This window comes from Desmodus rotundus, chromosome 2, assembly GCF_022682495.2.
Source record: "Desmodus rotundus isolate HL8 chromosome 2, HLdesRot8A.1, whole genome shotgun sequence".
Lineage (NCBI taxonomy): Eukaryota > Metazoa > Chordata > Mammalia > Chiroptera > Phyllostomidae > Desmodus > Desmodus rotundus.
Window position 1 is genome coordinate 165,261,568 of NC_071388.1, and position 27,744 is coordinate 165,289,311.

The 27,744-nt window shown below is 38.5% G+C and overlaps 1 protein-coding gene and 1 pseudogene across 11 annotated transcripts in view; both read right to left on the bottom strand.

Annotated features, from left to right (window-relative positions):
- ZNF385B (zinc finger protein 385B) overlaps nt 1–27,744 on the bottom strand; it is a 363,316-nt gene that overhangs the window by 51,460 nt on the left and 284,112 nt on the right. For 8 of the 11 annotated variants that reach the window (XM_053918817.2, XM_053918813.2, XM_053918814.2 and 5 more), the window contains 2 exons: nt 23,744–23,886; nt 537–575 (listed from right to left, as the gene is read on the bottom strand). In XM_053918817.2, coding sequence (XP_053774792.1) covers nt 537–575; nt 23,744–23,886 — 182 coding nt within the window. Of the gene's footprint in view, nt 1–536; nt 576–23,743; nt 23,891–27,744 lie in introns of those variants that run through there. The other 3 variants (XM_053918816.2, XM_053918815.2, XM_053918819.1) reach the window with 2 other exon arrangements.
- Nucleotides 4,230–4,386, bottom strand: LOC112305843 (U2 spliceosomal RNA; annotated as a pseudogene).

The following is a 27,744-nucleotide window of genomic DNA, read 5'->3' on the forward strand; positions in this document are numbered from 1 at the left end:
AAACTTACATTAACTCATATTTTTTGCTTCATTAAAGCAATGTCGGTTCTCTATAATCATAATGAGATATGTATAACTAAATCAATGATAATTATTTTATTCAGTCACCAATTTTCAGGATGAATAAAACATTCAAGATAAATTAAAACAGTCTCATAAATCCTAAAATGTGATAAATGGTGATGGATGCAAGTGACTCAATTTAGTATAGTCAAACTATATGTGTGTGTGTGTGTATATATATATATAATCCTAATTTCATATATAGAATACTTGGAAAAATCTTTGGAGGTTTTGCAAAACCTCCAAAATTCTTACTTTTAAAACATCTTTATTAAAATGTTTATATCACTTTTAGATAAACAAATTCCTTCTTAAACACTCAGTTTAGATTAGCTCATGTTAGCTCCCATTGCACAACAAAGCTGTCTGTGGATTGAGAAGGCTGAGATTAGTTGGTAAATAATGCTGCAAATGCTTTTGTTTTAAAGGAAAAAACCCCCTACCATGTAGCTCTAGCTACTAATATTCCTTACCTGGCAGAATTTATTGGTCCCAAATAAGCCTCTTCTTTTCTAAAAAAGTAAAAGTTAGAAGTAGTATTCTGGAATTTTGAGGCTAGCAAGCACATTTATGTAAAAGTTTTACAAATCTATTTTCTTTGCTAATTTCCAATTAAAAAGCCTTAAATGATTACTAATTAAAAAGCTATAAGAGTTAACACTTGCCATTTTGTCTACTGAAAATCATGTAGAAATGCAAAGCAAAACCTATTAGTGCAATTAACTGGTAGGTAATAAAAATGAAAAATGGAATTGTGGCTATTACCAAGAATCAAGGAGATAATTGGAGGCTATGTATGGAAAAATGAACTATTATATTATAGTGCTTATAAAGAAAATTAATAAAGCTGTCCTTATCATACTATCTATGTTATTTTCAATATCGACATACGAATAAACCTCTAGTATATCACCACGATTGTGGAATCATTAATCTGTGTGAATTTTTTAAAAGATTACTTTCACTGAGTGTACCCAAAAGTAATTTATATCTGCACAGTGTAAGCGATCATATAAAAATACACAGCTTCCAATAAAACCCAGCTACAGGGAAAAGCCACATACAGCAGCATTTACCAAAGGCGGGAAGAACAGTATGGGGAGGGAGGGGTCTACGGAAGGCAGCACACGATCAAAGGACTTAACACAGGATGCTGTTCAGATTCTAGGTAATTTTGCTAGCTGAAACTGTAGGCGACAGAGAGAATTACAAGCTTTTCAGCTATCCTGATGCTTTTCAAGAGGCCTGAAGTTTGAATTGTATTCTTCTAAGAGGCTTATGACTTCACTAGCCATCAAGTGGGACTGGGTAGGGGAGTAAATTGAATCCCACCCAATTAAAAAGCAAAAAGGAATGCTCAAGAATCACACAAGGCTTTCTCCCATGTGGTTAAATGGCTGGATACTCATACTAGTCCTGAAAATGGGGAAATTTCATTTTAAATTTCGCCATCTACTGTGATTTTAACCGGTGTTCTAAAAATCATTTGGTGAGGACGTATTGTACAATATAGTAGGCAATACTAACTTTTCTACTAAACAAATGTAAACCAGGTTTTCGACTTGTAAAATGTAAAAATCGGTCATCCACCAAACATTTCTGGAGGCCTAAGGTGTTTCAGATGCTGTCCCAGACTAGGCGGGTTGGAATGAGTCAAACACAGGAAAGGATCTAACTGCAAAAGTTGAATAGTGAGAAAGATGGTATTAACTCTATTTAACTGGGAAAAGAAGTGACCACTAAGGAAAAAAAAGAAAAAGAAAAAGAGCATGAGAAGGCACATAAAGGTCTTTCTCTTCTGCCCCACCCCTACTTTGGACCCCCCCATTTCTGATTTTCTCAACTTTAAGTAACCAGGCTCCTCCCTTTAATGGTGACATAAATGCATTATCCTCCCAGGGATATTTGCCTTTTAATTCCTTTTCTAGCTGTGTAGTAACAATACACATGATAATAACAGCAGCTTAGATTTATAGAGCTCTTACCATGTGCCAGAAACCACACTAAGGGATGTCTCGTGTGATCCCCTCCCTCACGAGGAAGACACCATTATCATCCTCCTTTTTGCAAGTCAGGAATCTGTGGCTTTGAGAGGTTTAGTAACTTGTCACCCCCAAGTTTTTAGGTTTGAAGCTGGGATTCAAACTCAGGCAGGAGCCTCTCCCCACTGTGTTCCCTAGTGGAACACAGAGCAGGGTTGATGGGTATTGTGCATGGTGCTCCCGCAGGGTGTGAGATTTGGGACAAAGGGATGACTGCTCTAGAATTTTCGGAGCCTGGATGGCAGCTGTCTAGTCGAACTACGTATAAGGCCTACTTGGCGCTTAAAAAGTTTCCTGGAAAAATGTCCTGGCTTTTCTCTTTGTGACCCATCCACACCCTTCTTGGGACAGGGCCGTTTCTTCTGGTGCAACTCTAGGAAAGCCGTTCGTGAAAACTGAGGCTGTGCTGTCCTCTTTCCCAACTGTAACTGTTGGGTTTGCACGCACACAAACACACAGACATTTCTGGGAATGCTTCGAGATTACACACAGCAGGTAGCAGTTGTACTTTGCACCTGTCCTGGTTTTAGTGCAAAGAGGGGCTCCGTTATTAAACCACTGCGATTTAGGGCTTTCTGGACATTTGGCAAAGCATCAGTTTCTTTAACCAAGATGTTATCAAATTACAGCAGTACAAAAAGAACGATAATTTTTCACCCCTTCCTCTTTCAATATCGATTCATGGAAAAGAATATGACAATAGGGTCTCATTAGAGCTTCAACTATTCATGAAGTGACACGTTTAAAAGTGATAACTACATCAATGAAGAGCCGTATCTCTGTGAAGTTACTTCAAAAGAGGCTTCGCCTTTTCTATTTAAGTACCTTGACCATACGTTTTTATATTACTGTTTTACTTTTCTCAAATCCTCAATAACTTAAATCGAAATAAAACAGATACAACTATCACAAAGTCAATTTTTCCCCCTCAAAGATCAAGAAATACAAACAACTGCATATTGCTGGCAGCATCAGCTCAGCCACACAACGCTGCACTGTTCTGGGTTTCCAGTCAGAAGGCTCAGTAAAAACAAACACAGGGAATGTCACACCAGGGCTGCACGCTGCTGTGAGACCTGTGCTTTTGTTTCTGGGACATTTGGAAGCTGTGACCTGCCACACTGACCCTGCTCCTCCTACCCAGAGCACCCCAACAGGGGCCCGCCTGGACACCACCATCGTCACCGAAAGAGAGACAAATGGCATGCCACCTTCTCCACAGACTGCTGGTCCAACCAAGAACCAGAGGTTTGGAAAGGTGCTTCCCCCATGCACCCCCAGCTCATTGCTAAAATCACACATGGCCTGTGCCTTACAAACAAAATCCAATGTGCCTCCATTCTTCTGAGATACCATTACTCCACCAGAGAGTTAACCAGGCATTCAGAACTGGCATAGAGGCTAAACTAACACAGCCCAACACTATACATCACATACTTAAGAAAATAATAGTTCACGGTATATCAACGTATCAGACCTAATAAAGCTATCACTATTACTATGGGTTGGCCAAGAAGTTTGTATAGTTTTTTTCCATAAAAGAAAAGACACATTTTCATCTTCACAAATAACTTTATTGATTTGGACAGACTGAGAATGTTGGCTATGTCCTGCATGGTATAATATTGATTGTTCTCAATTATCGTATTTTGCCATGTATAATGTACAGCCATGTTTCGGCCCAAACTTTCAGGCAAGAAAAATCTTTCATTTTAATTCAACTTTTATTTATTTATATATAGATACTTTTTTGTATTATAAAGGAATTTTAGCATTTATTTTTGAACATATTGTGATACAAGAAATTTAATATAACAAATAATTACAAAACACAAGAACGGGTATAAAGTATTCCAGGTAATACCCCTGTAGAATGCACATCCTTATTTTTCCCTCAGAAATTTGGGCAAGAAAGTGTGAATTATACATGGCAAAATATGGTAATGTCTCTATTTGATCACTATCAAGTTCAGCTGGTCTACAGAACCCTGGAACATCATCCAGAGAGAAATCTCCAGCAGAAAACTTCACAAACCACTTTTGACACATTCGATCAGTCACAGCAATTTCTTCATATACTGCACAATCTCTTTTTGCATTTCAGTTGCTTTTTTATCTTTCTGGAAATAATAAAGCATAATATGCTGAAAATGTTGTGCGCTTTCTTGCATCTTCAATATTAAAATATCTGCACAAAAATTCACCAATTTGATAAAAGTTTTTATTTTTAAACTGATAACAGATACAACACTTGATCTTAGCCAAAAGGCCAAGAAGCGATGATAAGTTTTTATTTTTAAATGCAAGCTGATATGACAGCTGTCACAATATAATCTAACAAAATTGTTTCAAATGAAGTTAAAGACAACTAAGTGCTACTAGAGCCACCTTACGGAAAAAGCCAAATGAACTTTTCGGCCAACCCAATTACTACTACTACTACTACTACTACTACTACTACTACTACTTTATCAAAATGTTGGATTTTAAGGATTTTGAGTCTGGCTGACAATTAACAGTATCTGATTACTGCAGAAATTAAGTGAGATTTTGGGATCCTTTTCTGGAGCCTCTGTAGTGGTGGTTAATATTTCCTGTAGAAAATATAAGTGGAAGTTGACCCAGAAATTTGAAGCAGCTAATCGGCACAGAGCACAGCTTAGAATTTCCTGCCCCTGCCCCCCTTTTTTGTGTGAGTGATTTAGAAAGCTTGATCCCTTTCACTCCGATTCCGCATAGTCAGGTGAAAGCTCTGGGTTCACCACACAAGAGTGGCCCATCCCACTGACACAAAGGGGGACTAGTGTAAGGAGAAACTCTCTGTGATCTATTATGAAGATCTGTTTTGAGAGGAAAATTAAACTGCATTTTCAGTAGTTTTTTTATTTTTTTGAGAAATTCTATTTGGATTTTTTTTTTTTGGAAGAATAAAAAGAAACATAGGGTGCTACAAGATTTGTGTTTCTGCCATAAAATAATGTCCTCTTTCTAGACCACTCTGATAGTCAAAAGTTCAATCTTTTTAGAGGTTAAGTGTTTCATATCAACTTAGACAGTTCTGTCCTTGGGAATTTTTGCTCCTTCCCAACACATCACACGTTTATAAATGACTTAACAGTTTGTACGAACACTGTATTTTCTTGAAAATTCATTCATTTAATGAAAGTTAATTAAGTGGTTGTCATGTACCCTTTTAGGAGCTGGATATACGGTGGAGAACAGCCTTCAAAATACAATATTCTAGCTGGTGAGACATATATCTAAAGTAATAAGGTATTTTCAATGTTTTTAGTACCATGAAAATAATTAAAACAGTATATGGGAATGAAACAGTATTTTATTGTGGATAATTCCTATAAACATTTTGGTTGTCTTGATACAACTGTGGTTCAGGTACTTTTACATGTAAAATCATACTAAATATGTAAAAATAAGAATATTATTCCATGAATGAGGGGAATTGACACAGAATTCAAATCATACAACTTGTAACAACTGTAAAGGGTGTGGTTGGTGAGATCTTTGAAGAGGATCTTCGTCAATGACCAAGTCCCAAGACAACAAGTGGATCTCAGACCTGCCACTGTCATCATATCCCCGAGGAGAAGGGAAAACCTCGGTGGCTTGCGTGTTGGAAGTTCGCTAAGCGCCAGGCGCATCTGACCTGGAGACCTTTCCAATGGGCTTCTGTGCAGTGTCATTGGCCTGGAACTTAGGGACTAGCAAAATGACCATGAGTTACTTTTATTGTTTTTTAAATAAGGACATATTTTTGTCTAAGATCTAAGTTTCTTGTGACGATATTACATGAAAACAATGTTTTCCGTTTGTAACACTTTTAGGATTTTAAAGAGTTAGCAAATGGTAAAAGCAAAAAAGCTAAAAGCAAAGGAATGGGTGATTTTACATCTCCCTTTCTTTGGTGGAAAACCAGTTTAATACTTTTGACAGATAATTTTTAAATTGTTCTGAGTGAAAGGAATACTTTTTGTCTTTTTTCAGACAGTAGTTATTTTGTAAATGAGAGATGCTGTCAGATTAGACCTGTGTATCCTACTGAAGCTGGATGTCTAACTCTGAGAGTAGATCCTTGTTTGTAACAAATATGGTCAGTAAAAATGTAAAATGTTTCATTTTCCTGGCTGGCTCCACATGCCTGGTGATTTTCCATGCTGCCAGGGATCAAGGGTGAAGCAGCAAAACTGTAGATGTGCCGCTGGGTAATTTAAGAAGCCACATCAAAGAGCATTTCAGAAAGTTCAGTTTCACAAATAAGACTTTCAGCTTCTGTCAGCAATGGTTATGAGACTCACCTGAAAGCCCAACTCATCCTCACTGCACAGGCACACGCAGACTCAGCAGTGTTTGCGTGGTGATGTTCCTAGTCAAACATTCGATGTGTAAACTAAAGAACTGAAATTCACTGCATATACACCCATATTCATGTTTAAAATGTATTTTGAAAGGTCTAATTGGTTAATGTGATGTATTAAGGGAGATCAGACAACCCTCAACTGAACGGCAACTGCTCCTTTCTGTGGAGGTAAAAGCATTCTGGGAATGAGCTCAATTCTGTCTCCTAAGGAAACGCAGTGCTTTGCTTTGTTTGTTTCCATTCCTGAAAAAGTAAATACCTAGACGTGACTAGAAACCACTAGGAAAGGGGGGTATTTTTCCACTAGCACACACAAAAAGGTCTTGATCAGATATCCACTTTTCCAGGATTTGATGTTCCTATAAGTAAAATAATTTTGGGCCAATCAATGTATAAAGATATGAAGAGCTATCACATCTGTCAAAGACAAGGTAGCAAAAGTTCACATAAAATTGTAAGGTGCCCTTTTGAAGCAATACGGGAAAAGTTACAAAAAAACTTAAGGAAAATGATAAACTACCAGAATCTTTTTAGGGAATTAATAAGATGTTAGGTCTATTGTGAATTTGAATAGCACAGAAGAAGAAATGAAATGATGACAAATACTATTAATATTTTTCTGTCTGTGGAAAAGTTACTGTCCTCAAAATATTTATAGTTTGTATTTCTCAATGAGATACATCCATAACTCAAAAGAACAAACATCCCAAGGTATGCATAGTTGACAATAAACTATATTACCCACAGAAAAGTACCAACAAAGAAACCTAGTTAGAGTACACTGTCCAGAGAGATGGGAACAGGAACTGGATTCACCAAGAAAACCTAAGATACATGAGTCAGGTGTTTCCTATGTTGTTTAGTACTATGTCTCCTCAGGGCAAAATGTAACAAAAATTAAATCATTCTACTGGACTGAAGAGTATTTTTTAAATAGATGTGAACAAATGCTAAGCAAGATCCTCATTTGAGAGGAGGTCATGGGAAGTGGTTTCTCCACAGCACATTGGAAGAGCACATCCATCCTGGTTTGCCAGGGCGGGCCAATGTCTGCAATAGAAGTTAGTCACCTAGTTCTTGGCCTTCTCTGTTGCTGATTTTTTCAAATAGTGAACTTGAAAACAACCCCCAAACTGTCTCCAAGATTAAATTTCCATCACATAAAATTCATTGCCAAAAATAAGTCTGAAAAATATATTTTTTTAAATAGATTTTTTTTTTTGTCCTGGCTGGCGTGGTTCAGTTGGTTGGTGGTCGTCCTGTGAACTGGAAGGTCATAGGTTGGATTCCTGCTCAGGGCACATGCCTGGGTTGTGTGCTATTTGCTCTGCCCCATCGGGGTGCTTGCACAAGGCAGAAGGCAGAAGGCAACCAATCAATGTCTCTCTCTCACATCAATGTTTGCTTCTCTTTCTCCCTCCCTTCCCCTTTCTCTAAAATAAAATTAAAAATTAAAAAAATTACACCCTCTAGAAACATTAAAAAACAGAATTTTTTATTCTTTCAGGGAAAAAATATGGCATACAAGTAACTAGATTATTTGCTGATACTTATAAATGCAATTTTAAAAGTCATTGATGCTAGGACTCCTAAGTAAGTAAGGATATGCTTGCCTGTTTTCTGGTAAACAGGCTAAAAAATGTTACAAAGGTTTTCTAAGGAGCTAGGGAAGTAATGAGCTTTCTTGATTTAAAAATCAATACACTTCCGGAAGAGCCAAATGCATTAACTGACATTCTTTCAAAACCATTCTGTCAAAGCTAAGTTTGAAAGGCTGTTCAGTTACTAATCAGACACATCCGGATGCTGACGCAAACTGTTCCATGACACATATTAGAAGGTGTAAGATGAAAAGAAAACCCAGGCAGGAGGAAGTACAAAATCAGAGACTGGGCCTGTTTGGATGTGTTCTTCATTCTACAAGGCAAAGCAGAAACGAAGTGATTTTCTCCCCAAATGGGGGACGGCGCATCGTTGACTCCTGCACTAAGGAGAAACCCCGCAGCTGAGGTCTGACAAGACTCCGTATAAGGCAGTGAGTCCGCAGCGCTCCGATCCTACGCATCGGGCTCTTGCTTCCAGTGCCGCTCTCATCGTCACGCAGTGGTAAAATGTCAGAGATCAGCTACATACGTCTTCAGACTTCTTTAAAATTTGTTTTAGTTTGAGTCCCCACACCTTCCCCCTACCCTACCCCAAAGAGGAGCCTACCTAAAATCTCAGTGCAATAAAACTCTGGCAACAGTTCTGGTTGACGCAGGCAGGCCAGACCCCTGACCCACCGGCAGGACTTCAGTCCAACTTCCTCACTTGAAAATGAGAACAGACGTGGAGAATTTTAATAACTTGTTTGAACCTCTTCAGCTAAGATCACAACCCAGATCTGCTACCATGGTTGCCTGATTTGCAAATAAAAATCATTTTTTAGTATAAATATATGACAAACATTGCATAAGATATTCTTATGCTATGACTTGCTATTTATCTGTAATTCAACTCTAACTGGGCATCTTGCATTTTACCTGAGCACCCTCTCTGGTTCCCATCTAAGGATACCATGGCTGTACCTGTATAGTTTCTACTTGTTCTCTTCCTGCAGGCTCACCGGTCACACTTAATGTTTTAGAACTTTACTTAGAAAAGTGGTACAGGTGGTTTTGTGAACAGGTGAGATCAAAAATATTTTATGTCATTCATTCATCTCACTATTGCCTTTTTGTATGAATGCATATGTGTAAACAGCACATTTAACTGTCCTCAGCAAAAAAAATATTTTTGGTTCAACTCTACATTTATATTACGCAAAAATATACCACACTTGTAAACTAAAATAAAGACCTTTAATAAAGTGCCTTCCTCTGCTCTCTGCAGTGATAGCTGTTTTATTGCATAAGGCTCTGTTAATGATACATCTTTACATTTAACATTTACCCATTTGATATATAATCATTTTTATGTGATCGCAAGGAGGCTGTAATTCAAACCCAAAGTAGTTTAAACAGAACTGTCTCCCTTTTCTTATGACTTCGTAAGTACATGTAGTCACTTCTCAGTAAAATTTCTTTATCCGCAAAATTTATTTCAAACGTACATAAAGTCCTCCCTGCATCTGTATGTTCTGAATAGAGCAACACATATACTATAAAAATGAATGCAGCAAGTGGAATAATAAGATAAAGCATGCTTATATTTGGGCCATGAATATGGCATCAAGATTCCTAATCAAGCCGTGGAAAAAACTGCAGGAACCACGTAGCAAGTTGTCACGAAACACACAATGCCTCAGTAATATTAATGGGAGTTTGTTATAGTTTTAATGTTGTGAAGCATTTGCATTTATAATCCACCTATTCATTAGGAAGATTTCCAGAAGTGTTTCTGAATTATTCTGTTGTTTCTTTTTGAAATTCAGCCTGGCACTTCAAAGTCTTCATAGTACTTATTTGAAATTTTTATTCACCCCTGTCTTTCCTAACCTCTAACAGTTTTTACTAAAACGGGATGAATACCTTTATCTAGCTACATGAGAAGTTATGTCATCTTAATTTTAAAGATTTAATGTAATTAGTCGCGAATCACCAAACTCCTGCCCCACCAACATTACGATAACAACTGTTGGCAGTTATCACACCACTTCAATGGGACTGGCCTCCTGAAGCTGGGGTTAAGAGCTGGCCTCTGGAAATCAATCATGCTCTCTGCAGAGAAGAATATTTCAGTGATATGAAGGCTGAAATGGAGACTATAATCTTTTGTGATTACCCTTGAGGCTGAAGCAAACACAAAAAGGAGTCTATGAATTGCTGATAACTTCCTGTGATGACCAATTCCCAGGAAACTCTGATATTACTCTTGGCCCTGTAACAAAATGATGGTTCCCCAGAACTCCACATCTGGGTATCACAATGCTTCTTCAGAAGCTACTCACCTCTTAAAGGGGCCAGGCCTACGAGGCAGCCGCTCTCTCTCTGAAGACAATGGAGGGTCTGATTGCACCAGGAGTGATGAGCTATGTGCTACAGGCTGCCTTTCTGAAGGACCTGATTTAAAATATATCTGTTTTAAACCTCTTCCCTCCCTCATCACACACTCACAGAAGTCTAAAGACTGATACATTTCTCAGCTGTTCTTAGTAGCTATGGAGCTATATCTTGGCTTGTATAATTTTTTTTAAAGTTTTATTTAGGCTGATACTTGTATTCTGAAAAAAGTAGTAGTTTACATAACATATGCGCATGCCCTTAAGATCTATATATCATATTTGGGAATAGAATACAAAACTGCTAATCTGTTCGAGTCAGCATCAAATTTACAGATCGATGCCACTGCTCAGGGCACAGGCTAAGTGGGTACTTCTCAAATGATTGGCAATTTAAATGCAGAAAAATAAAAGCTGGGAGAGGAACGGTATGGGCAGATCTGTAACAGTCAATGGGCGAAAACACTTTTAGAGTAATTTTCTATTATCACTGAAGGAAGGATAATTCAGTATGTTGACTACCGTGACTGAGTTTAAAATATTTTTTAAATCGCCATGTGAATTAATGTCAATTTGATTAATTCCTAATTTGAGAATAATAGTTCTGTACTTGGAGGTCAACAGTATTTTAAAACTATAACAGAAAACATCATTATCTCTTAGGACTCACTGACAATGTGTCATGGGACACAGCTTTCATGTTCAAAATACCTTTATACATTGTCTTTAAAGTCTAAGTATCCTTGGAGGTAAACAAGGAAAACCGTAATCCAACCAATAAGTTTGTGGTTATTCCCTGTCCTCGGTCCTGCTCCGAATTCAGTTGTAGCCCCTCTTCATTGCTTTCCGGCAGTCAGCTGGTTCTGCTCTTTAAGCATGCCCTACTATCATCTCAGTCGGCTAACATAAATTGAGCAGCTGCTTAGTCCTAGATGTGGCTACATTAAACTGAGCGTAAATTTCTTAAATTCAAGAACCAGGTCTTAGCCATATGTATGCCATTGGCATCTACCTTAATTAGGATTGCTCTAATGCACACAGCTAGCCCCAGTGATAAACATAACTCGGTTTATTTAAGGTAACTGGTTAGAAAGACGAGATCAAAGCAACAGAAATATTCGTAAGAGTCTTAATATCATTTATAAGAAATGACTTTGCTGTTTTAAGGGTTCTTTCATGAACTTTCTCATTTGATATTCAGGGGCATTTTAAATTATTAAAAATAAATGGTGATGTGTTATATAGGTGTGATTTTTCCCAGACTGTTACTAAATTCCAGAAATTTTTCTAAATATTCAGTCATAGCCTCAGTTTTCCATCAACATAATAAACTCAAATTTTCATGATGTAATGGTATAGATTAGGAAGGTATTATCCCCCCTAGTTTTAAAATGAAGAAAGTGGAGTAAGTGGCTTACTGAAGATCAAAGAAAGTGAGTCTATGTATTGGTCTTTTGATTCCTACTTAAGTGCTCATTCCCTTTGCAATGAAGTTGGTGGCTCTACCCACCTCTCCCCTCCACTCTGGCTCCTGCTACCCCAGGTGGCATGAGGCAGAGTCAGGTGAGGTGAGACTGTCAGCTTACTTTGGAACAAGTCACGCAGCGTTACTTCTCTAAGAGATAATGCTCCAAGTGGCTTTTTGGAGGAGGTGGGATATAACTAATGAATGAATGACTGACTAAGTAAGTGAATGTCGCCAACTGGTAAGTACTTCAAAAGTTTAAACTTAGGTATATGCCATGTGATAGTGGCTATTAGGAATCATTTCAGCATCTAATAGCTTCCGTTCATTTTGGGAAGTAGAGATCGTGTGGGTTTGATTATTTTATGATGACATGAACCATCTTAGATATTATGAAAGTTTGGTGTCTACATGAAGAAAACAGAAATCAGACCCAGATACATATGTTTAATTGTTGGAGACTTTCTGTACCCCTCTAATTATTTGAAAGCCCAAGCTGGTAAACAGACCAGACACATGTGCCACCATGCCACTCAGATCTCGGCTCTGGAAACTGCTCACAAGCGGGGAAAACAAGTATAAGACTGACAGGAAAAACCGATCTTCTAAATAGAACATGCTGCAAATGAGAGTATTTCAGCCTGACTTTAGGAGCCACCGGGATTTATTGGGTACTTAGGAAAATATGTCCCACGTGGATAAGCTGTGGGTAATGCACGCATTTACATCTAGTGTGTGGTAGGGGGAGACCAGCTCTTGCTTGTCTGATGTTCAGCTTTTCCTTTTTCAGTGGCAAACCTGCCTACTGGAAGAAATCAGAAGATTGGATTACACTCTTCAGTCTTCTGATTTGCAAAAAAAAGGGTCAACAACGACACATGTAGCCTACTTCATAGGTGGGTGTATAAAAAATACTAATTGTAGAATGTCTTTAAAATTTTCTAAAGACCTCTGACACTTGAATTCCATAAAAATTAGGTATTGTTCATATAATTTATGTTTTTTTCTTTTATTTCAAGCCTATTTCAGGACATAAAAAGGAGGTAAGAAAGCCTAAACTGACAGCTAAACCTGTGAAAAAAGTATTTTTTCAAGATTCCAATTGAGTGCCACAAAGATATGGAAACTTCACAGATTGCTAAATAGCACTCCAATTCATCTTCAGCACCCTCAGTGGCAACTATAAAAGTAAAGGGACTAGAATATTCCGAAACATGTTGGAATTTTCCCTCTCCAAATTTGAGACTTAATTCTGAATACAAGAATCTAGTGGGAGGGGGAAAAAATGGTCTGTGCTATTGGATTTGTTCGCAAGATTCTGATAAAAGTATCTCAGGAAACCACCATCAATTAATGTTTGCAGAGAAACCAATGTAGAAATACTTTATCTGGGCTGGAAGGAATATTTTGTATAATAATACTTTGCCACTTTTTACATTTATTAATCTCTCCTACGTTACCATAGGCACATAAAAGCGTGTTCACTGAGAGAAGTTAAGAACAAGACTGTTGTGGATTTTGTTTTTTTTTAATTGACTGATGATTTGTTAAAGAAGACAACCTGCTCTAACCTGTGTGGCTCAGTTGTCATGAGCATCATCTAGTAACAAAAGGGATGAGGGTTTGATTCCTGGTCCGGGCACATGCCTAGGTTGCAGGTTCAATCCCCAGTCCAGGCACATGTGGTCTCTGGGTCAGGCGTGTATGAGGTAACTAATCGATGCTTCTCTCTTGTATTGATGTTTCTTTCTCCTGTCCTCTCTCCCTTCCTCTCTCTCTAAAAGCAATGAAGAAAAATGTCTTCTGGTGAGGGGGGGGGGGGAGAAGGAGCGCCTGACATTGACATTTTTTCCAAGTTGACTCTACTCTTGAAAAATGCTGACCTGGAACGGCACCAAAACTGAAGACCTGTCTTGCCAGAAAATCTGGTGTACCCTCCAAGTACACATAATCCTTGAAACTCTAGCACTAAAGATGAAGCTCCAGGGACATGTGAGGTTGAGACTAGGATAACGAAAGGGACATGCAAGAGGACATAGCGTGGTGGGACTATAGATACCTCTTTTCCCAGGCTCCTGAGACCTGTGCTCACTTACCCCATAAGGGCCCATCAGGTCTTAATCTGATGTTTCTTGGCAGCTTTAATCAACTATGAGCAGACTCCTCTATTATGTTATGGTGAATTGCACAAGAGAAGGAAGTACTTTCTATCAGACAGTGAGCAGCTTTTGTCTCGTTTGCTATAAACGAGACATTGTGCCTCCTCAGGACAATGGCTGGCACACGTACACTTTCAGTAAGTGGTTATGAATGGGTGCCTTTTCCCAGGTGGCCTGAACAAATAATTTAATTAGGGAGAGAAAACATCTATGAGCAGGCACTATATAAACATACATGTATATATACATACAAAACATAAAAATTAATACATGCATTTTCTAAAAGGGTTTCAAGAGTCAGCAGAGAAAAGGAAGATTTGAACACAAAGTTTTCAGTAGATAAATCTTGAGACTTTTGAGTAAGGCAAGGGACGTGAGTTCAATTTAAAAAGGACATGTTTGTGGACTGAAAGGGAGGGGAAGACAATCGACACTGCAGATGTAGTATTTTTTCCTCCTAGTGGTCATGTTCACGTGATTTTTTACTCTGTCATATTTAATAAGCATATAAAAATTTCTAGGCAGGAATCTATGCTTAAGTATGTGTACATACTCTTCATTAGTTTTGTACCACATTTCAAAGATTTTCTATAATGTTTTTGTTTCTCTAATGATCTGAAGAGTATGGCTGCTGACTTGTCTAAATGCTGTAACAGGCCATTCTCTTCTTCCCTTTTCAAGTAAATTTGAGTAACCATGAGAAATTTCAACCTGGCATGTTTTAATACCATACATTTCTTTACAACATATAAAAGAACATTATCCTTCATACTTTAAGCATATCATACAAGTAAAAATTCAACCATATTCTCTTTTTATATGACTGGGGTAAACATGTCATTTCAAGTAGCTGGACATACTAGTATCTTAGCAAATCTGGAATATAAACTTTTTAATGACAGAGAAGCATTACTAGAGTAAAGAAGACTCAACAGCAAAAATTCACATTTGGGTTGCATTAGCAGAGGTAAAGTATTTTACTTAAAATAAAGAAAAATTCAAATAAGAGAAAAATCTGTATCCCAGTATTTAAATAAGGACTTTATTAAGTAGATAAAGGTATTAAAGGCAGGTAAAAATGTTAAATTAAATGTTCTAGCTTACTTCAGGTTTCCCTACAAGAGCACTTCATAGGAAGCATGGCATGAATTCACAGCAAAGTATGATTTTTGACTCCCAATTTCCTTATTTTAGACCTCCTGGATAAATATATTATTAATTCTATTACAAGAAAGAAAAAAATTTAAAAACTCGTTGACATTGCCAAAAAATGAATGACCCAGAATTTCAAAGAATCTAAAATGATAAAATAAATGGTAAACATATAAATCATCTCACAGCTTGTCATGAATAATTCAAAGAATCATATAGCAATATGAAACTATAATTTAGAAATAATATTTCTGTTCCACATATTTGTTCATGTGTCGGGAAAAAAATCATTTCAAGGTAGGCAGTAAAAATCAGATTATTTTTCACAAAAATAAGATTGTTGAGCTTGTTGAGCCTCTTGCAATAAAGCAACAGTGACCTCCATCGTAATTGTGCTTTCCTCGAGCAATAGCAAAAACATGACAGAACTGACAAAGACAATGGAAATAAATAGGCATGGAAAACACCTGCCCATCTGCAGGGAAACTGACAGGTGCCTTGTGGTCTCAAGGCAGCTCTTGATTATAGCTCTAGCTCTGGAGACTTCAACATGTCCATCTCTACATGTACCCAATATATGTGGCTGTTAAAAAGAAAGCTGACCTACTTATCATCACATGCAATATATACGAGGTCTGTCCAGAAAAAGTCCAGCCACTGTTAATATAACAAGAATGGTTTTCATGACATCGATGTGACCTGGCAGCCAAGGAGAATGGACTGGAATGCACATGTGTGAACAGTGATGATTTCACTGTACTAGTCAGTGGGGGCAGTAGACACCGTTAAATGAGCATGTGTACTGTGTAGCTGTCACATTCAAAATGACTGAGCGAGTAGAGCAAGAGAACTGGATCTAATTTTGTGTTAAGCTTGAACATTCCTCTGTGGAAACTATTCAGGTGATTCAGAAGGCTGCAGCTATGGGCAACTGGTGATTGGCAGCTTCATCACAACAACACACCCACGCATGCACCACATCTTGTACAGAGCTTTTTGGTGAAACATCAAATCACCCAGGTGACTCAGCCCCTGTACAGCCCAGATTTGGTGCCCTGCAACCTCTGGCTTTTCCAAAAACTAAAATCACCTTTGAAAGAGAAGTGATTTCAGACCATCACTGAGATTCAGGAAAATATGATGGAGCAGCTGATGGTGATTAGGAGAACTATGTGAAGTCCCTATGTGTCTACTTTGAAGGGGACCGAGGTGTCATTATCCTATGTACAAGGTTTCTTGTATCTTGTATCTTCTTCAATAAATGTCTCTATTTTTTCACTTTACATGGCTGGATACCTTCTGGACAAACACACAACACACACACACACATACACACATATTGGATATGTGTCTTAGTCAGCTTGGGCTAACATAACAAAATACCATAGAGTGGGTGGCTTAAACAACAGAAATCTCTTTATCATAGTTCTGGAGGCTGGAAGTTCAAGATCATGGTTCCAGCATGGTCATGTTCTGGTGAGAACTCCTGTTGGCTTGCAAATGGCTGCCTTCTCACAATGTTCCTAAAGGTGGAATGAGGGGAAGTTCTCTGGGATCTCTTCTTAGAAGGACACTAATCCCATTATGAGGGTCCTACTCTTACGATCTCATCTAATCTTAATTACCTCTCTAAATACCTTTACTTGGGTGTTAGGGCTCCAACATATGAATTTGGAAAGGAGGACACAGACATTCAGTCTATTACAGCATGTATGTATACTTGTCTTCTACTATACTTGTCTGATTACATTAGATTGATACTTGTCCATTGCTTTAAGTATGCAATTTATTTCAGTTTTGAGGAAGTATCTTCTTAAGGAGAATTTAACATCAAGAATTATCCCAATTGTTAAACACCAAGTATTATCCTAGTTGAACAAAGATAAAAACTGCATCCACAGTGGAGGAGATGGTAGATCCTAATTCTAACAGCGGAAACAAGTGTGTGTATATATATATATTGGAAGCTACCAAAACATTATATACAATAATTAGAGGATGGCCATGGAACATTTGGCATTTAAAGTAAAGTAAATAACAAAATAATGAAAATAGCTCTACTACTAACATACAAAAAATTCATTCTTCTTGAACTCTGTAATAGTTCCATAAGTATTTTCATTTTGCCTATATTTCTTAAGTTTTATTATCTTGCCCTTTCTTATCTATTTATTCTATTTCTTATAAGTTTCTTGGTTCCTAAGGTATTTATTTTATCTTCTTTCCCAAATCCAGAACTCTTTAGTACATATACGATGTTTTCAATAAAATTCAGTAACTAATGATCGTGTTTTCTAACTGAATGCTCTTTAAAAGTGGGGTTTAGGACAGGAATTTAGTAGATACTTGCAAAGTTCCACACCATCCATACAGAGAAAGCCAGGACTATTGCTGAAGATAACTTTGTAATTAATTATTGCCTCTAGATTAAGGAAGAATGACAGTTACCAGGAAAATAAAAATAAAAGTAAACACCTGGGCTTACCACCTTGAAGTCAGAAGTGCAGAAATATTGGTGTTCCCTTTGCTGGATTGGGAAGTGTGAACATTCAAAACCAAGGAACTGGGGCCCTTTCCTATGTCCTTTTTATCCCTTCTTCCCTTCCTTTCTTGTTTGAAAAAGTGTTATTAAACACCTGTGCCGACACCAAATATACAAAGATACATGAGACAAAGCTCATGTCCTCAATGAGACAATGTTGTCTTTAGGCTTTAGATATAAAGGTCAAGATCTTTAAAAATTTGTGTCCTTGTTTGCACAGTCTTTTACATATCAGTGCTTCAAAACAGCCCCTTTGTAAAGGAGAACTGTTGAGGTGCAGAGTTAACATCGTCATTCACCAGACATGCATCCTTGACACATAGCCCATCATAAATTACCAGTGATCCAAACTCCATCTTCCCTAGCATGGCTCTTCCTAACTCTGTGTGGTCATTGTCTCCAATCACTTGCTTATTCTTCACATATAAACACTGAGAGAGATTATGTCAGCTGTGGAGCGTAAGGCAAGACAGCCACACAATGAACGCTCTGAGGCACATCTCGGCATTGTGCACCATTTAGTGTTACCTGTTCTGCTTTGGAATCTGACAGAGACCCACTTGATTCTTGCTGTATTTCTGATGTAACATTACAATACTCCACTATAAAAACAAGAGGAAACCATATATATATATATATATACGTGTGTGTATCTATGTGTATCTATACACACATACATATATAACCATTACTATAAAAAATATGTATTTTACATCCATATAAAGAAAATAGCAAAATTTGAATTCTAAAACTTTTAGCTATCCTCACAAAGTACACACTGTTTTCATTCTACTTACAATAACTGAGTTAAAATATTTCTTATAATTACTAATAGCATCCTTAATTAAAAATAAAGTGATTAACAGCAAAAGAAAAAAGCAAACAAAATATAACCAGAGACATTGAAGTTAAGAACAATCTAACAATAGCCAGGGCGGGGGTGGGGGGTGGGGGCGGGGATAGTGGGAAGAGGGTATTACAGGAACTACTATAAAGGACACATGGACAAAACCAAGGGGGAGGGTGGAGAGGGGGGAGGGAGGTGGGTTCACCTGGGGTGGGGTAGAGGGATGGGGAGAAAAGGCATACAACTGTAATTGCATAACAATAAAAAAAAAAAAAGAAAATAAGATAAAATAAAAATAAAAAAAAAAAAATATGTGATATTCAAAAAATACTAAAAAAAAATAAAGTGATTAAAATAGCACTCACTTTGGCTTTCAAAGAACAAGTGGATTACTGAGTAGAACATATTTAAAAATTTGCTAACAAGAAATTATAACTGTTTTTTTTTAGAGAACCAAGATGGCGGCGTAGGTAGACACACTGCGCCTCCTCGCACAACCAGAACTGACAGAGAATCGAACAGCAAGGGGGACCAACGCCAAGAAAATAGAAAATAATCATTCATCCAGACTGGTAGGAGGGGCGGAGACGGGCACCGGGGTGGAGAGGACTCGAGTGGCTGTGGCGGGACTGAGACTGGCGGAGTGTGGGACAAATGGCGCAGGCAGTCCGAGCACTAGCAGACCCTGCGGCCCCACATCTGCGCAGATAAACCCAGAGGGCCGGACTCAGAGTGGCGGAGAGTGGGGCAGGCAGAGCGGCGGGTAGCACCCCGCGGCACCAAATTCATCCACAGATAAACCTGACGAACGGCGGGCAACGAAGCAGACGGTGCAACCCAGGGCTCCAGCTCCGGGAAATAAAGCCTCAAACCTCTGATTGAAAGCGCCCCTGGGGATTGGGGCAGCAGCAGGAGAGACTCCCAGCCTCACAGGAGAGGTTGTTGGAGAGACCCACAGGGGCCTAGAGTGTGCACAGGCCCACTTACTCGGGAACCAGCACCAGAGTGGCCCAGTTTGATTGTGGGTAGTGGAGTGAAGGATTGAAATCCGGAGGAGAGTGAGGCGGGCGCCATTGCTCCCACTCGGCCCCTCCCCCTCATACAGCGTCACAGCTCAGCGACCAGCGTTACCCCGCCCTGGTGAACACCTAAGGCTCCGCCCCTTAAAGTAACAGAAGCACCAAGACAAAAAAAAAAAAAAATGGCCCAAATGACAGAACACTTCAAAGCTCCAGAAAAAATACAACTAAGCGAGGAAGAGATAGCCAACCTATCGGATGCACAGTTCAAAGCACTGGTTATCAATATGCTCACAGACTTGGTTGAATCTATTCGAAAAACAGATGAAAAAATGAAGCCTATGCTAAGAGAAACAAAGGAAAATGTACAGGGAACCAATAGTGATGAGAAGGAAACTGGGACTCAAATCAATGGTGTGGACCAGAAGGAAGAAACAAACATCCAAACAGAAAAGAATGAAGAAACAAGAACTTGGAAAAATGAGGAGAGGCTTAGGAACCTCCCGGACGCCTTGAAACGTTCCCACATCCGAATTATAGGGGTGCCAGAAGGAGAAGAGGAAGAACAAAAAATTGAAAACTTATTTGAACAAATAATGAAGGAGAACTTCCCTAATCTGGCAAAGGAAATAGACTTCCGGGAAGTCCAGGAAGCTCAGAGAGTCCCAAAGAAGCTGGACCCAAGGAGGAACACACCAAGGCACATCATAATTACATTACCCAAGATTAAACGCAAGGATCTACATCCAAGATTACTGTATCCAGCAAAGCTATCACTTAGAATGGAAGGGAAGATAAAGTGCTTCTCAGATAAGGTCAAGTTAAAGAAGCTCATCATCACCAAGCCCTTATTATATGAAATGTTAAAGGGAGTTACCTAAGAAAAAGAAGATCAAAAATAGGAACAGTAAAAATGACAGCAAACTCACAGTTATTAACGGCCACACATAAAACAAAACCGAGAGCAAACTAGGCAAACAACTAGAACATGAGGGTTGTCATTAAGGGAGTGGGAGGGGGAGAGAGGGGGAAAGGTACAGAGAATAAGTAGCATAGATGATAGGTGGAAAATAGACAGGGGGAGGGTAAAAATAGTGTAGGAAATGTAGAAGCCAAAGAACTTATAAGTATGACCTATGGACATGAACTATGGGGGGGGAATGTGGGAGGGAGGGGGGTGGGCAGGATGGAGTGGAGTGGGGGGGAAATGGGACAACTGTAATAGCATAATCAATAAATATATTTAAAAAAAAAAAAGAAAAATAAAATTTAAAAAACGTAAAAAAAAAAAAAAAGAAATTATAACTGTTTTTAAAATACATTCTGCTTCACAGATATTATTTGTAGAGAGGTCCATGTTATGCATTCAAAAAATCCTTTCCTTTTTTTATTTATTGATTCTGCTGAAAATTGTCTACTGTGTTTCCAGAAAAAAGCAGAAAAGATTTCTGACTGAGTTTTGTTTGCAATGAATGAGGTGGGAGGTGACATGGATGGAGAGAGCTGACGACACAGAAGAGCCAGCACACGAGTTTCAGAGTTAGAAGAGTCAGTTCTCAGTTCTTCCTCTACTAACTGTCTTTCCTCCTCTAGATAATAGAAATAACAATGGTCTACTCAGATGTTTTAAAGTCCGAGACCTTTGAAGGATATGAAACATCACAAATCTATAATAATCTAGTATAATTATTATTAGTGATGTAAAAATGGTTTACTAGGAAAATGTTGACAATGACTTTTATGAAATTACCTTAGGAAATCTATTGGGTAAAGTTCAACAGTAGAATGCAAAAGGCTATAGGACAAAGGTCAGAGTAACTAAAACTGCAGTTCAGTGAAAAAAATCATAGGAGACCCTCCAGTGATCTTAGAAATTCATAAGGACAATAAGGATCCCACTTGCAATGACTTAATTTTAACATACTATCAAAAGGGCTCTCTGTCCAATAAGTGCCTTTGATGTAATATAGAGAGAAAAATGATTATTTAATGTAGTCCTTGGCTATCTTCTTCACCTTAACCGAAAACTATTTTGATTTGAAAACTCCAAGTTTATCTTCTTTTAAGAAAAACAATGAACTTCTATTAGTAGAATTATTCTTTGGATATTTTCAAATGTATCATAAGGTTAACTGCTATGAATAATACAGAAATAAACAAAAAGGGAAGTTGTTACATCTGTGAGCCCTACGCAACATTATAAGCCATCATGAAACTATTTTTATCTTTAAAAACTCCTGTATGAAAATACTCTTTCCATTTTTGTTTTATAGTCCTTAAGAACACAGAGGCACGTGTAAGGCACTTGGATCATAGGAAAGAGTGACAGAGCATCTTGTCACTCTGATCATGACTGTAAACACACATCTTGGTTGTGTTCCTTTTAGGTATGTACACAACATGCTTTTTTAGAAGGGGGCTGGAAGGATGCAGACCAGGTGTTGAAGAGCACTTTGCAGGGGCAGGGAATGGTGAATTTCACAGTTTGCTCTTTGAATGTTAATGTTTTATTTGAGTCTCTGGAATGAGTATTTATGTGTGACCTGTGTTAAGAAAACACCCACAGAGATGAGCCGCGGCAGGAGCCATCCGTGCCCACCCACATCGGCAGTGCTGCTTCCTGGCAGCAACCGGACACGGGCAGTGGCGGCAAATGCCGTCTTCCAAAGGCACCTCAGTCAGAACATAAACACCACCTACATGTTCTGAAGGAGTATACACGGATGACTTCCTCCAGTGGCGTTGGGGATGCCACCTGTGTTCCAACAGAGGCTACAGCAGGCACATCTGAGTTCAGGCTCCCTGAAGTGGCACAGCCTTAGGCGTGGCCATGTCTGAGGGACTACTGTGACCAGGGCAGGTGGGACTCATCCTCCTGAGCTGTTCCCCTGTGCGAGAAGTGATGCTCACCTTTTAATGCCTTTTTAATCAGCTTAACAATAACCCACAACCTTCGGACCAACTTAATGCCTTTTTAAAAGTACTGCCTGACTTGTCTCTTTGAAAAACCCAAAGAAAAAAACTTTCAAGTGTTTACTCGGTAAGTCAAGGCCAGAGCTCTTTAGAAAGTTGGCTGATCCCCCAACTGCTAATTACCTTACCAATGCTAAGCCACAACAGAAGGCCTGTCAACAGATTTTATTTACAGCCCTTGAGAAAGAATCCTCTTGCTGTTTTCACTTCATATAAAAGATAAGTTTGCAAAAGAAAACATTTGGCAGTGCGTCCGATGTTCACTGTCTGGTGGTGTTGATAATGCAGTTCTATTTCTTGGCCATGGAAGCTTCTAGAATGCTGTACCTTGTATGTAGACCATTGTGCCCCAACCGACTCTATGAGCTAAACAGACACAATTCATGCAATCACCTGCACTGTTTCAACCTTTTCTCCTGCCATAAGTTTAGAATCTGGCTGATCTGATGTTATGCTGAATTCTGTTGTTGAAAGAAGTCATGTTCTCCTCAGCTGACATACAAAATGTCTTTTACTCAGGTTAAAGGTCAGCTGACCTGAATTAAGAATGTAGCCAATGGTAGTAATTCACTAATATTTATCATATATTTTAATGGAGATGTCAAGTTATCGTCTAGACAACTAATGTGTAGATTTAAATGAGGTTTTTTTTTACTATTAGACTCAGATTCATATAATCCACAATAGCCTCCAAATAAAAATTGTTTCTGTAAGTGTGCGTATCTAAAATATCTCCTAAATAAAAATGTACCCAGGGAGATAAAGCACATAATTTTTTTCTTGGTACTAGGAGGGAACAATCAATGTGGCTTTTATCTCTAAATTGTGTCCTTGACCATGTGAACAGCATCTCAGAAATGATATGGGTTCTCAAGCCACTGAAAAGTCTGTCAAAATTGATCAAAGCAACAAGTAAAAAGTCACCTGTGGAAATACTTGTAAAATAAATATGCTAGCTATCGTTTGGACCAGCTGTCATAGGTGACACATTATCTTCCATAATACAGCTGAGCAGTGTAACCAGTGCACGGTCTAAAATTACACACTGTAGACACGGGCTACACCAGCTGCCTAGTCACAAAAGAAAACGAGAAGAACACAAATAACGTAAGAATGCGTTTACTCACTGTGTTAAAATTTGGGAAGAGTCCAACAGCAGAACTACTGTCCACTGGAAAAGACATAAATGGTTTGATGTCCAGTGAAGGCTGCATCATCAGGGTAGGTGTGCGCACAAGGGCAGGGAGGGTAGTAGTGTGGCATGTACCGCCTGTAAAGAACAAAGAAAAAAAATCAGTCTCTGCTCACATCCATCTCCTTCCCCAACCTATGGTGCAAAAACAAGACTGCTGAGCTGCAACCTGCAAGTAAGAAAGTTACTCTGGAAGTAAGCAGATAGCATAGGAGGAGAAAATACAGTTACAAAGGGTCTTCTTGCTCATTGCCTAAGACAGTGACACAAAATGCTTCCTCACAGCAAGGGCCAAGGCGGCTCAGCCTCTGTTGAGATACAGAGTACACTGATCTGCTGGCAGGTGGGGCGGATGAGAGATCATCCTGCTGTCTAACCACTGTCTCTGACTAGGTAGGAGAAGCGGGGAGGAGCCTTTTGAAGTCAGATGCTCTTTATTACACAGTTACTGGATGGCTAGTAGGCATGTTTTATGCAAATCATAGATACCTGTAGGATTTTTACAAGGGGATATACAAGAATCCGCCAATGAATGCGTAAGTGGGTGGAGCAACAAATTCATGTTTCTCTCACTCTCCCTTCCTATCTCTCTCTAAAATCAATAAATTTTTTTTAATTACAAAAGTAAACAAAGCTGCCCTTTACTTTGTGGGAAATAGGGAGTTTAGACAGATTGTGAATCCTAAAGCAGCTATTATGACCTGGGTCAGTGCAGGGTACTGGGGGACAGGGAGGAGTTGGGACAGGAACTCAAATTTTTATATTTAACTTTTATTTCTAATAAGACTTATTATTGTAGCAACTATTCCTTTTAACAATTATAATGGCTGTCATCTCTTTAGATGTCTGGCTTAACCCATGTGTGGGAGATTGGAAGTGCTCCTCCCCACCCGCAAGCATTCTCCTTTAGCCTGTGGTCTCCACACGCTGCAGGTGAGTAACCACTGGTGCAGGTGGCGCTCTGGGAGACAGGCTCCGGCATGGCTTTAAAAAATACATAACAGCTTTATTGAGCTATAATTCACATACCAGACAATTCAACCCCTTAGAGTAGAAGTCAGTGGTTTTTAGCACATTCACAGAAGTGTGCAACCATCACCACAATTGTAGAGCATTTTCACAATCCCTAAAAGAAACCCATGCCCATGGCAGTCATTCTCTATTTCCTCCTAACACCCCCGGTTCCTGGCAGCCACTGATCTACTTTCTGTCTCTATAGATTTGTCTCTTCTGGGCACTTGATTTAAATGACATCACACAATATGAGGTCTTTTGTGACTGTCTTCTTTCACTTGGCATAATGTTTTCAGTTCATCCACGTTGCATGTACCAAAATTTAACCCCTTTTTAAGGCCGACTGCTATTCCACTGTAGACGTATCACTTTTTGCTTCCTCATTTATCCGTTGATGGGCATTTGTGTTGTTTCCACTTTTTGGCTTTTATTAGTAATGCTACTATGAACACTTTTTTCTAAGTTTTGTACTAAGTTTTAGTTCTCTTGGATGTGTATCTAAGAGTGGAATTGGTGATTGTTAGGTCATATGGTTTAACCTTTTGAGAACTTCCAGCCTGCTTTCCAAAACGGCTGAACTGTTTTGCATCACCACCAGCAGCATGCGAGGGCTCCGCGTTCTCCTGGCGTGCCTACAGGACCACGGCGATCACATGCTTATAGCCCCTTCTCACTTCAGAAGAAGTAAACAGAATGGGAAAATATTCCCAACTATTAAAATTTCCACCAATGTTCTTATGCAGTGTCCCAGAATAATTAAAATTCTGATTCAATGGTTTTCCTTAATGAACTCTGCCTCATATGTCAAATCATTCCAGAACATTACTGGCAATGGTGTTTAATAGACTGTCATACCTCATTTACATTGATCCTAAAAACAGGAAAAAAGAGAAAGGCATCTGGGGCATTTATGTGTAACGACAAGCCTTCAGGTCAGTCCCCTCCATCAGAAAATACAGAGTAGAATCAGCAAAAAGAGAATCGCCCGAAAGTATAGATCAAACAGTAATGGTTGTTTTTCTGACGCCAAAGTAAGCACTTATGGCATTCACATAAGCTTCCGCTATTTAATTATACTTATTCTTCTAACTCGGTAACATCACATTCATCGTTAACTTCAGAGCTTGTAGGTCCAAGGTGATGTATTATATCAATATGCCAAATGTTGCAGAGGCACTTATTAAAAAATTTATGTTAAAAGCTTTGCTGTAAAAGCTAAGTTGAAAAACCGATTTATTATATTAGAGCAACATCCTTTTACAATCAGTACAATTGTTAAAGGTCTAAAGTATAAACACTTTACACAATTATTCTATTTAAAGCTGCCTCATGAACAAATGTATAATTATTTTGCCATGGTAGGTCTCCCAAAGAAAAGAAAATTCTAAGCCCACAAAGGCGGCTCCGATAACAACTATGTAATACATGGTCCTCCAGGGCCTGGCAAGAGACACTTTGTACTAACAAACTAAAATCACATAGAATGAAACATGGAACCTGACAAACAGATTACTCCATCAACAAAGGTCAGAAGGCACAATGATCCCCCTTACCCAATCAAATCTCTATGCTAATAAAGACAAGGCTGGAGAGCTACTAAACTGCCACCACTCATTAGCATAAAAAACTTAGCAGCTGTTTACCATTCATTAGCATTTTAATGACAGACAATTTGCCATGTTAAACACAGATTGTTTTAAAGTACTTCTGAATAAATATAAAGTATGCATTCATCAATTCCCTCACCTCAACTTTGCTGTTTTCATTTTTAAAACCTGCTTTTTAATATTTCCTCACCAAGTCTGATTACATCAAAGGGAATTTTTGCAAATGGTAAATAAATGGGATAAAGTGCTTTTTTTTTTTTTTTGCATGGGTTAGTTCATGCTTTGATCCCTCTGTCACTTTATTCCAGATTTTGCTGCTGCAGCTACTGCTGGGAAGCACTTCTCTTCACCTCCAGATACTCCAAAGTCATTGGGAAATATAAGCAGAAATTAGGCCAGAATGCATTGCACCCTGCAAGAAAATGCTTGATGTCTCTAAAACTCAAGGACTCACTGAGAGAAAAAGAAGTTGAAAATACAATGAGCAGGTATGTGAACATAAAGGGTGGTATAATGTGTCCTTTACATCGCTATTCTCATGGAACAGGACCAGCCTTTGTTATTTAAATAATTCGGCAATATGATATAAGACACCTCCTCTACGTAGTTTTGCTTGAAAGCATAGGCTATCTATCGTCTTACATATCATACTGAATCAAGCCATAATAGGGCTTCCCTTTATCTGATAATAAGGTTTTTATATTAGTTAATGTGTATGTTTATCAAACTCCCTGCACGGAAATGAAAGACAACACACAAGCGGGCACACTCCGAAGACCTGACGGTCAGGACTCCGTCCGTGGAAAGTCTCCCATAAGAATGCCATTAACCCTTTCCCATAAATTTTATTTTGATGGCAAAATCCAAATTGTAGTCATCTGTAGCTATGAAACCAATAATATGTGAAAGATAGCTCATCACTATGATCATAAAGAAAACTATTATTTCAGCCAACGACCTCTGTGACATAAGTGCCTTATTGTGTCAATGGATTATGTCATAATCCATCACCATAAAACCTCGTTTGAGGACAAGGTGACACCTGAAGTTATTGCCTTAGTCTTTGACCTTTAGAAATATAATCGTGAAGGCCTATTTAGGTCATAGCTTTGAGGATTCATAGTGGCTCTTCTTTACATACTATAACACAAACAAACAAAACACCTCATTCTAGAAAGGAGAGTATGCCAAAATCACAGAAAGCCTGCTTGGAGAAGCATTTATAGAATGAGATCGAATATATGTATATATATGTATATATATGTAATATTCTACACTCTGCAGAAGTAGTTCCTTCTTATACCATTATTATATA